Source organism: Portunus trituberculatus, chromosome 18, assembly GCF_017591435.1.
Source record: "Portunus trituberculatus isolate SZX2019 chromosome 18, ASM1759143v1, whole genome shotgun sequence".
In the NCBI taxonomy this organism is placed as follows: Eukaryota; Metazoa; Arthropoda; class Malacostraca; order Decapoda; family Portunidae; genus Portunus; species Portunus trituberculatus.
In genome coordinates this window covers 8,412,204-8,424,549 of record NC_059272.1, presented here as the reverse complement: position 1 = coordinate 8,424,549, position 12,346 = coordinate 8,412,204, and the positions used below count along the sequence as shown (strand labels likewise).

The 12,346-nt window shown below is 35.9% G+C and overlaps 2 protein-coding genes and 1 long non-coding RNA gene across 6 annotated transcripts in view; 1 reads left to right on the top strand and 2 right to left on the bottom strand.

The window, feature by feature from the left end:
• LOC123505703 overlaps positions 1–3,531 on the bottom strand; it is a 30,151-nt gene extending 26,620 nt beyond the window's left edge. The window contains exon 1 of the long non-coding RNA XR_006675240.1: positions 2,515–3,531. This is a non-coding gene — a long non-coding RNA (uncharacterized LOC123505703). The remainder of the gene's footprint in view (positions 1–2,514) is intronic.
• A 786-nt stretch (positions 3,532–4,317) lies between these two features.
• On the top strand, positions 4,318–7,544 carry LOC123505361 (piggyBac transposable element-derived protein 2-like). Its single transcript, XM_045256579.1, has 3 exons — positions 4,318–4,391; positions 4,725–5,290; positions 7,480–7,544. The coding sequence occupies exons 1-3, from the start codon at positions 4,369–4,371 to the stop codon at positions 7,542–7,544; spliced, it is 654 nt and encodes a 217-aa protein (XP_045112514.1). The 5' UTR covers positions 4,318–4,368.
• LOC123505479 (TATA box-binding protein-like 1) overlaps positions 7,084–12,346 on the bottom strand; it is a 27,309-nt gene continuing 22,046 nt past the window's right edge. For all 4 annotated transcript variants that reach the window (XM_045256826.1, XM_045256827.1, XM_045256824.1 and 1 more), the window contains exon 7: positions 7,084–10,695. In XM_045256826.1, the coding sequence (XP_045112761.1) occupies positions 10,496–10,695 (200 nt within the window). In that variant the 3' untranslated portion in view covers positions 7,084–10,495. The remainder of the gene's footprint in view (positions 10,696–12,346) is intronic.

Here is a 12,346-nt window from a genome sequence, read left to right as displayed (position 1 = left end):
TCCTATTATAAGACACACTCGTAGCTACCTATACTTCACAAGTTGCCTCCATCCATAAATGTACCTATCTATTCTTTAAAATCTTTGTTTACTCGGTATTAACAAGCTGATTAAAGAATCATTTTTATCATTTATCTATTTATTTTTAAAGAGAATCTCGGGGAAAGTAAAAAAAAAAAAAAAAGTGGAGGTGGTGGAGGTACGGGTCGGGGTGGGAGAAGGTGGTCGATGAAGTGTTACTATGAATGGGGTACCTAGCTGTATCATTCCTATTTTTTCATACTTGTAAATGAGTTATGGATTCCTTGGTGCGTGTGTGCCATGCAAGATGCCAAAACACACACACACACACACACACACACACACACACACACACACACACACACACACACACACACACACACACAAGACGCAAGGTCAGCAGAGGTAGCAAGTAGTAAATGCTCCCTCCCTTCACCACATAAACTGGTTCGTTCTCCAACCCATTTTTCAAGGATCAACAGGGACAGGAGCACATGCCTTTGCCCTCCCTCTCACTGATCTGCATGTTCGGCTGCGCGGTTCTGTACATGCTGCAGGAACTGGATGACAACGGAGGCGGGGACGGCACTGAACAAAGCATAAAGGATTATAATACAAGTGACAGCCTCCTCCATACTCGCCCAGCCCGTCCAATCAGACCCACCCAGGTCACGTCTATCTGCGCGAATATGGCTAAGTTTAAGGCCATTTCGCCACAATATCCCCCACGTGGAGAGATGCGGCTCTGATCCCGTCTTCCCCATCATCTAGAGGCAAGGTTACCACCGCCAAGGGAAAGGAAAGTTGCGAGTTGACTCTGAAAACAAATGAAGTCGCCACCAACAGTCCTTCCTACTTACCTCGTTTTATTTAGTTTGAGCCCGTGATAAATCAGTTTTCGTCTTAAAACCCCCCGCACCCCACCCCCGCTCTCTCTCTCTCTCTCTCTCTCTCTCTCTCTCTCTCTGTGTGTGTGTGTGTGTGTGTGTGTGTGTGTGTGTGTGTGTGTGTGTGTGTGTGTGTGTGTGTGTGTGTGTGTGTAAGGGAGGAGGATGAAGCTAAGACCTTGACGGCACCCGGATGTCACTTGTCTCTTCTTCAACACTCCTCCCTCTCACTAACAATGTGATGTCCCTCTCTTCCACCCTTCCTTCTCTTTTCTCCTTTCCTCCACCTGCTCCTTTGCGTCTCTCTCCGTCTTTATATCCCTTAGACCCTTCAGTACTGGGACGCATTTTTACTTTGAGTTTTAAGTGTGATTAGACGATTTTATTGACATTAGGAAGGGTCTATGGAGTTCAGATTAATAGCCAGAGTGTTCACTATTTTAATCCCCACATAAGTTTCTGAAGCTGTATAAAATAGTTACTAGAATGAATATGGAAACGCGTCATGGTACTGAAGAGGTTAATCTTAGCCATTATGCTCGTTTATATATCACTTCTGCCTTTGACTCCATCTTGCTAGCTTCCCTATATTCCTTTTTATATATAACATCCTAATTCTCCTCATGTTTATTTCCATTTCGACCTTCTCTCCTCTTCCTCGTCCTCCTCCTGCACTGAGGCCAGACACTCAAGGCTTCAGAGCGACTATTCACTTCAGCAAATAATTTAAGATTTACCGATTATCGCCCTTTCTTAAGTTCATCGGGAGAAGTTTTCTCGAATTCGTTTGGTTGTTTGAATAACAACAGAAATAACTAAATAATATACAAGTAAAATAGATTAATAAAATAAACAAATAAGTTAATAAATCCACATATAAACAAATAGTTAAATAGTCAATAACCCCGAGTAAATACTACGTGAAAAAAATAATAAAATGAAAATAAATAAATAAATAAATATATATATATATATATATATGACACATGAAAAGACCGCTAGTGTATAGGTGAAGCTACGCGATTGGGAGAGAGTATTCAAGAAATTTCCTACCAAATGACGCGCGGCAAAGGTCCAAAAATCTGCTCTCTGCTTACATGTGGTATGCATGATTAGAACGCCCCCTGAATCATAAACTAATGTAGCGGCGAGTTCCAACCCTGCGAAACCAATGAACAAATGTCAAATAGGCCCTTCTTCTATTATCTCCAAAGTAGTACTGACTCAAATATTTTCTATGCAGGCACCATCTAACGGTGAGATATCACACAAACTCAATTTACATTTCGATTTACTTACGAAATCTATTTCCTCAAACTAACCTCAATGCGATCCATCCATAACAACTAAAATTGAAGAGATCAGTAAATTTTAAGAACGAGTCCCACAACCCCAACTCCTTCCATTCTGATAGGAAATAATGCAGACGGTTGTTTTATTTTGTTTTCAGTATTAGTGCCTTGTTTTAAAACCTTGAACATTTGGATCAGAATGACATGTATACATCAGTTATTCTTCATATTTTCCCAAAGAACTCTATAACTATATAATCTAACAAACAAGCCAACAAGCTAACAAACGAAAGAAAAAAATATGTGTATCTTACCACATGTCAGTTCCAGACTGCCTCTTGGCACTTGGCTGGCGAGGTTCCTCACGTTCTTCCCTGCTTCTCTTGTCTCCCTTCATGATGTTTCTGATTTTAAGATCCACACATGATGCAACACTGGCACAATTAACGATAAAAGTTTACAGCAGATCCTTCCTTTTTCTTTTTCTTTTTTTATTTATACCATGTGGGCTTTTCACTGGAATTTATGGGCTAAAGGGGATACTTTTGCCAAATATGGCAGTTCGTCCCCTTGAAGTTTTATTTTATTTATTTTATTTATTTTTTTTTTTTCGAAATGCGAAATTTGGTCTCGGTTTCCCCAATAAACTAAACCAGAGCAAATTTAACCTAACCTAACTGTTTCTGGCGCAATGCGTTGATTTTCCAAAGCATCAATACGAATCAACAACATTAGCAACCTCTTCGAAGAAAACTTCATAAACGTCAAGTACAGCGAGTAGGATATACCTAATACAACAAAATGTAGTCGCGTCATGGGTTAATGACATGAACCAATATCAAAGCACTAACACAATTAGCATTCAAACACACAAATCCAGAGATCTGTTTCAATACCTGCTATCCAGAAATTAAATGCAGGTATTACAGTAATAATGTTAGCCTAATATATTGAGTGACTGTTATTCTGGGCATTTTTCGTGATCTGTACAGTACAATGACGGGGCAACAGTTAGATTGATATTAATGAACTGGGTGAATCTAAAACACAAATATCACAACATAGCCCTATGGTGAATGTGATAGATAATGTTTATTATATATTATCTTAAAGGCAAAACACACGGATCACACAAACCTACCAAAGCGCTGCTCAGTGATCCTGACTTCACACTGCTTGATCTGATTTACTGTATGTAGTACCTGCATGACTTCAAGACGACTGAACGTGAAAGGAGGCTTAACATACTCTTGTTGTTTTTTAGAAGCTGGGACCCACAAAGCAACCCCACAGTACTACCACCACTAGCACAGAATGGCTTGATATCTTTATTCTCCGTGATGTAAACAACCCTCACGCTAGTAATACAAATTATCGGTGCTACATTTCTATCAATTAAATATTAAATAAAAAAATAATAATAAGTAAATAAAAATAGATAAATCAATTACTTAATCACTGATGATTATAAAATGACAACAAAAGCACCCCCACCACCACCAACAATAGTGATAATAATAATTATAACTTAGATGATAATGATAATGATGATGATGATGATGATGATGATGATGATAATGATAATAATAGTAATAATAACAATAATAATAATAATAATAATTGTAATAATAATAATAATAATAATAATAATAATAATAATAATAATGATAATAATAATAATAATAATAATAATAATAATAATAATAATAATAATAATAATAATAATAATAATAATAATAATGATGATGATGATGATAGTAGTAATATTAATAGTTAAGTAATTACAATAATTACAACAATAATAATGATGATGATGATGATAATAATAATAATAATAATAATAATAATAATAATAATAATAATAATAATATTAATAATAATATTGATAATAATAACAAGCCAAGCTGCTCAGCTAAGTAAGAAAAGAGGACTGTGAAATATTACAGGAGGGCTTAACCCGTCAGCGTGACACTGTTTCCTATGGCTATATCTCCGAAAGTTTTTTTTTTTTTCGTTACCCATTAAGTTTAAGTTTTCTACAAGCCCAATCATGTCTGTATTCTTTGATACACTCATCACCCACCAGTGTCTTTGTATATAGATACACCAAAAGGATGAAGAGGATGCTCTGAGGGAATTTCATCAAATGTTCAAGTTCTTCTCTTATAATGGCTGCCCAAAGAGTTAAGAGGTGCGTGACTGTGTTCTGTATCTCTGTTGAAAAACACAAAATGAAAGCATCACATCCATATAGCCATTAGATTCATCTCTGGTATGATATTTTCCAATACATTTTGCCTGTCACCTGTAGGCGATACTGGACACTAGAGATACTATTCTGATATCATTGTGTGACAACAGCAGATGATAGATAGGTGTATAGTTTGTAGCTGAATAGGCTTTATTTCTCAATTGTTATCTAGTGTTTTATTGCTTTCCGGTATGTTTGTGGACATGATGACAGAACAATTAGCTTTGTAATTTATAGATAACATATATGTATATTTTTTTTCTTTTGCTTCAGTCTGACTGTTGAAGAGATGCTACAAATATTAGAGAACACAGACGATGACGAGCAGTATCAAGAATCTCCAGGTTCAAGTCAAGAAATTAGAGGCAGAGATGTAGTACAAGTCACGATTTTCCCTCCAGAAGATGGTAAAGAAACAGATGAGGATTCAGATGATGAAAATACAAGAAATCTGAACCACTTTACTCCAGCTCAGCTAGTTTCGGAATGTGAGGTAATAGGTGAGGTTAGAGAGACGGAAGCAACTAGGCATGGACATACAGAATGTAACAAAACATCAAGGAACAGAAAAAAAGAAAGACAGTGGAAAAACAATATAGAACTGCCTAAACTAACTGTATTGGAACAAGATGTGCCAGTAAATGATACATTGGGTGATGTCATGACACCTACTGATTGTTTTGAAATTTGCTTCGACGAGTCACTAGTAAAGATATTGGTAGACATGTCAAACAGATATGCTTTTCAGAAAAATCACGGCTTAAAAGTAACTGTAAGTGAGATGAAAGTGTATTTAGGAATTCTTTTGTTGACACGATACCTTATTCCCAAGAACATACGTATGTGATAGAATTATGACCAATAAATATTCAATAAACCTTTATAATGCAATTGATTTGATCAACAATAATTCCTACTACTATCTGTTCAATAATGTACATAAATGATATATGCTTTACGTTATTGAAAGCAAGAATATTCAGCAATGCTGAGCTAGTATTGTACGTCTTACGCTCAGTGTCACCTTCAGGCGACGGCCATTTTTTTCAAATAATGAAGAATTTTTGAGGATAAGCATAAAGAGTAAAAATGTCTTAGAATAGTGTCAATAGAAACATATAAAAAAATAATTGAATTTACTCAAGAAATAAATGAATGGGCTTTCAAGGGTTAACAAGATCTGGAGGTGGAGTAGAAAGTGAGAGATGGAATTCAATGTGAATAAAATTCATGTTATGAAATTGGGAAGGAGTGGAAGACGACCAGAGGGGATCTACAAGATGAGAGATAGTGTACAACTGGAGAAAGTTAACAAAGAAAGCGACCTAGGAGTGACTACACACGAAAATAATCAACAGAACAGCCATGTGGATAAAATATTTGGTGAGACATACAATTTGGATAAAGATATAATGAAGAAACTGATATCTACTGTGATCAGACCCTGATTAGAGTATGGAGGGGTGGTGTGGTCCCCACACAAAAAGAAACATGTACGGAAATTGGAAAGATTGCAATGGATGGCAACAAAGATAGTACCAGAGCTAAGAGGGATGACATACAAGGAGAGACTGAGGGCTTTGGATCTACCAAAACTGGAGTAGAGAAGAGAGAGGAGAGGATCTAATACAAGTCTACAAACTAATGAATGGAATGGATGTAGTAGATAACGAGGAGCTGTTACTAAGAGATGAAGTCACCAGTAGAAGGATAAGATGTCATAGTAAAAAGTTGAGGATGGGAAGATGCTTCTAGGATGTGAAAAAATTCAGCTTTCCACAAAGAAGTATGGCAGCATGGAATAGCCTGAGTGAAGATGTCGTGTCAGCAAGGAGTGTGCATAACTTTAAAGAAAAGTTGGACAAATGTAGATATAGAGACGGGGCCACACAAGTGAAATGCCCAGGCCCTGTAAAACTACAACTAGGTAAATACACTACTGTGGAAAAAAAAAATAATGTGCATCACTCAAGTACACCAAAAAGTACTCCATACTTGGATTTCAGTGGAAGTATAAAATGAAGTTCCTATATTTGTACTTGGGCTCATATTATAGTGTACCAGTAATCATACTCATAATAAAGTGGAAAATAATGTCCTTGAATTTAAGCTTGACCTCCACAGGGGCCAACAGCTTATACCAGTTCACCTCTTCACAATGTGACCATAACTTAGACATGAACCTATTTCAATCCTGAGACCACAGCAGATGCAAAATATTTCCTTGGGAGTGGCTTACACTGGGTCCATATGGCAGTGGCAAGGAATCACGTTATTCCTTTCATAATAACAACAATAATGTACTTATCTAAGGAATAAAGGATTAGCAATGCTCTAGTATGTTTGTGCACCTGCTTAAACTTTTGTAAGTTTACCTTCCTTTCCTTAGAGTTCCATAATTTTGGACAGCAGTAACATCACATTAACTTGTACTTATGCTTATCTCCCATTATTGCAAAATCATAATAGTATGTATATCTGATCTACCACCTGTAAATTGAAGGTCAGAAACTATTAACTCTCAGATTCCTGTCTACTGATTGACTTCTCTTATGGCTTACACAACTGTTATAAATAGCAAACTTCACAAGATATATCATAATTACACATGAGAGGATATGAAACAACAGAGTGAAGGCCATTTTTGTATTGCTCTCTTTCTAGCTGTTAAGTAATACATTAATGTTAGCAGGAGTGAACAATCTTTGATATTTCCAAACAGAATATTGCATACAAAATTTCAACATACACTGGCATCAACAATTTTGTAAACTTCAAGTTATACATAGTCCATGCTAAGGCTTGGAAATTTGCCACTAGTCCTCTCAAAATAATAAGCCTACACTTGACAATAGTTCCATAATACACTTGAAAAAATACTGCCACAATACCAGTGGTGTGAGACTCTGGCCTGGAGATAATAAACCTACAATACACTTTGATGCTGGAGACTTATCTTACAGTACACGGATATACATAGAGTGGCACACTCAGGCTCTCCTCCACCCTACTCGTACTCTTTCCTCAGGCCTTCTGGGGGACGTCTTGGCACAGACTCGCCAGAAAAAAAGGTCCTTTGGTGAATCTCCTTAATTCCTAAATAATAAAGCTGCTTTGCACTTCCTTCAAGAGTGCCATTTCCATAACAATCTTCACAGAGGGTACATAAGCAATTGCTTCTTGTAACTTGTGAATGAGGATAAACTGTTTGCTCTTCTCCATCACATCAGTTTGCACTGCCATTGCCCAATCTTCAACTCTCCTAAACACACTACTGCCTTACTGAATACTATATACACAAGCTAGAAGAATGTCAGAAAGTAACACAATGTGAAGATAATGCCAATAGATGTAATGTAACAGTTTAAACATAGGCAGCCAAAGGGGTTTTGGAAATACTGCAACATGAGTGATAAATAACAGATACAACACTAACAATGGTCTGGAAATTCTAGAATAATGCAGAACAGTCCCTCTAACAAGGAACTCAATTGGATATAAACACTGATGTAATCAGCAACGCTCCTTTGTTAAGAAGCAAAAATCTATCTGGAGTCCTTTATATACATTCTGAGAAAAAAAAAAAAAAAAAAAAAAAAAAACTCATGATGTTTAATTTGAAAATGATAAATGCAATGTTGTCACAATTTACTTTCAATAGCAATATCTTAAAAAATTACAGAAGGAAGATGTAAAAGCATCAGAAAGGACTGTGAAAATATGCATTTAAGGAATCTTGAAGCATGATCTGTTTTAGGAATTCACTCCAATTACAGCATAGGACATATGAACCCACTGTACATGTTAGTCATGTGATGCTTCTATTGCAGGATAGTCCAGTTTAGCAAACTGATCCTTGGTAAACATAAAACCCTTTGATTCATGATGGATGCAGGACGTCCTCTTAAACAAAGAACATAGTAAGTATTGTACTATACAAATTCACATACAAACTTTGTTCCCATTAGCCAAATCTAGAGCAGCGTCAATGGAGTAAAGTGCGTGTTACAAGCACTCCTCACAGGCACTGGAAGCACGCGAACAACCATACTCCAAGAGCAACAAATTTGTGCTAGACAAGTGACCCACTAACTGGTTTCTTCACATGTCAGTCTAGCAGAGACAAGCTTTGGTGGGAGTTAAACCCTCAGTCATTTTCCTTCCACCATTATCTCTGACCACTGGCAGATATGTTAAATAACATAAAAATGCTTTGGCCTTGTAAGGGAGACAGCAGATTTACAGCTTGTTTGGGGGGATACCACTAGAAGGAACATACATATGAGCATTATGAAGTGATCAAATTGCCATGGGACACTATTCCTTTCTTATACATACCTGAAGAGAGGAAAGAGATAAAAAATAGTTTTAATCACTTCCAGATAACATAATAGTGTTCTTAGTTCTCATTTCCTCATTGGTAAGTAATATAATTCAAATCATAATTGTACAACATAAATGTTTCTTTTAAAACTAATTCCTATAACATTAAATGTTTAAGATCACATGTTTAGTTACTTGCCTCTATTTATTCTAATGTAGTACATATAATGTACTGATGACAAAAATGCAGCTTTAAACATAACCATGGGAGTTTGAGGATAATGATAATGATTTCACATGACAAGAAATCACAAAGTATTGATGATGAATAATGAATATAAAAATAATGAAAAAATAGATAATAATAAAAGAGAAAAATGGAAATGTCAATACAAGACATTGATACATATTATAAATTACAAATCAGGGACAGAAAGAGGATTAGTGAGAGGTCCAAGACGGGTCACATAGACACCATCACTCTTCCTTAGATCTGTGTACTTCCAGTTTCACAGTGCCAGCTCCATCCCAGACTGTGACATAAGGACTGTTGAAGGCACAAGTTACTTATTGGTATAAATACGTGAATATTATCTAATTGTTAATTTTAATGTCCAAATAAACCACTAGAAAATCCTGTATTGCTGCACACTTGACCTCTAGCTGCTGTGATCCATCTTTGTGATCAAGAAATTATCTCTATATTATATGATGAGATCGTTTTGTAAGAAACCCTCTAATGGGTAGGGGTTTCTGATATGACGAGTTCAAGTAATGACTTGTGGACTTTCAGAACCGGTAAGAGGACCATTGCACCTGTGATCTCCGGATTCTTGTGCCAGGTTACTTAGAAAAAAAAAGGTCTTGTTGGCAGGAAGGGCTGACATATAAATGGAGAAACATCTTAGATGTGCTGTTTTCCAACTGGCCCATTAATTCGGATGAAGTGCTTGCATGCTTTAATGTAATTCCAAAGCAAAAATGTTGATAATGCTATGCCACTTCAGTTCTAGACTAGCTGCACAAACTGTTTTTCCTATTCAGAATACTTGGTCAAAATAGTAAAGTTGTAAATTTCTCTGGATAACCAAAATAGGGCAGATGATTCATGGGATCAGTGAATTGTGTGATGAAAACACAGTAGTTCAGTCAAGCTCAAACTAATAGCTAAGAAGACGATACAAGGAAAAGGTAGGAAATGCTTACAATACCTTGACATCAAAATCACATAATACACGGTGGGGCTTTCAACTTCATCAATGTTGTAAATGATGGGACTATGTGCAGCTTGGTTTGATATGAAGACTGCAGAGTGTGTGTGTGTGTGTGTGTGTGTGTGTGTGTGTGTGTGTGTGTGTGTGTGTGTGTGTGTGTGTGTGTGTGTGTGTGTGTGTGTGTGTGTGTGTGTGTGTATGTGTGTGTGTGTGTGTGTGTGTGTGTGTGTGTGTGTGTGTGTGTGTGTGTTTTGTGATGTTCCAAGAGCATTCATTCAGTTGAGACACATTAAATAGTTACCTTGTGCACCAGACACATGAAGAATATACCTTGAGAAAATATGAGAACATGTCTTTGGGAATGGTAAAATGGCTATCTAATTATAAGAGGGAAGAGAGAAAAAAAAACCTTAAAAAAAAAGTGGGGGAGTAATATTACAAAAATCTCACAAAACCTTTTTCAACATGGCTCCTTGTATACTCTGTAATGGACTGCTAAACTTAACATTACATGTGTTCCCAATACTCCTCAATCTCCGAGGATGACAAGTCTTCTTCCACTTCTTCAAAAGTGAGTATTGGAAACTGTTTTCTGGCCTGGTTCCGCCGGTACTCTGCCATTTCCTCCTCTGACCGAGCCTTGCCGAATTCCCGCACCAAAGGATATATGTGCTCAATGGCATTCTGAACATTGGCGATACTGGGTGCTGCAAAGGAAAGGTCTCAGTATGGTTATCTCTGTGTGATATATGCCATCAACTAAATTAAGATAAGAAAATAAATTAATATCAGCACCCCTATTTCTCTTAGCAGTATCCTTGGATGCTGTAAGAAACATATTAAGGAAGACGAGAGAGAGAGAGAGAGAGAGAGAGAGAGAGAGAGAGAGAGAGAGAGAGAGAGAGAGAGAGAGAGAGAGAGAGAGAGAGAGAGAGAAAAAATTGTACTGTAGTATGCTTAAGGAGGGGAGGGTAACAAATATAGAGCATAACTTTGGAAGTCTTGGCACTTCATAGTTAAACAATCCCTGTGACTTTTTGCTTAATAAATAATGATTTATATAGTAGTACATCCAAAAATGTATCACCCACTCTTCTACTGAAAAACACATGTAGTTTTCAGTTATTCATCTTTCAAGGACAGAAATTATACAATGGAGTTGCATTTCATGAAGGAATGGTAGAGGCAACACTTGACTTCATTACACATCTCTAAAAAAATTAAAATACAATATTGAGCCATTCTCTCACATCACTTGCATCCACTCTGGTTGATAGTGACTTTCCCTTATCTGTCATCATTATTATTCCATATACTCACAGTATGTAATAAGGGAAGTAAATTGAACACAGTCATCAGTAGTGCTATCATTAAACCCTTTGTTATAAGTCAAAGGTAATACAAATGAAGATTAGTGCAGTGATAAAAGTCCAGCAATGATGAATGAAACTCAGATGTGGCTGGTGGAAAGAGACAGGTGCTAGAGAAATGAAAACTATATGTGGAGCACATAATCTAGATCTAATCAAGAGTGACAGAATACGTGTCAAAAAGATTGAAAAAAAATAAATAAATAAATAAAAAATAAATAAATAATAAATAAATAAAATAATAATAATAATAATAAATGAATAAAATAACAATAATAAAGTATTAATAATAAATAATAATAATAATAATAACAAAGTATAAATAATAATAATAATAATAACAAAGTATAAATAATAATAATAATAATAATAATAATAATAATAATAATAATAAATAAACTAAAGTAAATAAAATAAAATATCTGAGAGAAGGTTGTAATGACAGGACATGTTATGAGAAATGAAGACATTGTGAATAAAAACGAATAATGAAAGGAAGGAAGAAAATCATGAGATGGATGAACTGTGTAAAACAAAAAAATTCTTTCTAATTAGAAATGTAGCGATGTAACATTATTGGTATTGGCAGCATCGCCCCATTTAAAGAGTACAGGCAACCCCCGCTTAACGAACGGGTTACATTCCTAAGAAAAACCTTCATTAAGCTAATTTTCGTTAAGCGAACCAATTATAACAAGTTTAATCCCTGACTTGAACATCCATTGAGAGTAAACAAAGTGAGAGTCCATCAAAGTACAGTAAAAGATTTAATAAAAGTAAAAAATTATGAAGTTAAACATTTAGGCAGTTTAATTTAAGTCATTATAATGTACACTAATGTATGTATGTAAGTAACATTATAATCTTGATCTTAAATTTATGAAGGGAGGGAGAGTGGAGCGGGAAAGACACTAACCGGCAACCTGTGGAATGTAAACAAAGGGCACATCATTGTACCACATACAAAACTTATTTCCACAAGGCTTTC

What these genes read in the sequence shown, in the direction of transcription:
- LOC123505361 (XM_045256579.1), top strand. Translation starts at nt 4,369, where the DNA reads ATGGCTGCCCAAAGAGTTAAGAG. An exon ending in GCTGCCCAAAGAGTTAAGAG is followed by an intron (nt 4,392 to 4,724) that starts GTGCGTGACTGT and finishes CTTTTGCTTCAG; the next exon opens with TCTGACTGTTGAAGAGATGC. An exon ending in CCTTATTCCCAAGAACATAC is followed by an intron (nt 5,291 to 7,479) that starts GTATGTGATAGA and finishes CTCTTTCCTCAG; the next exon opens with GCCTTCTGGGGGACGTCTTG.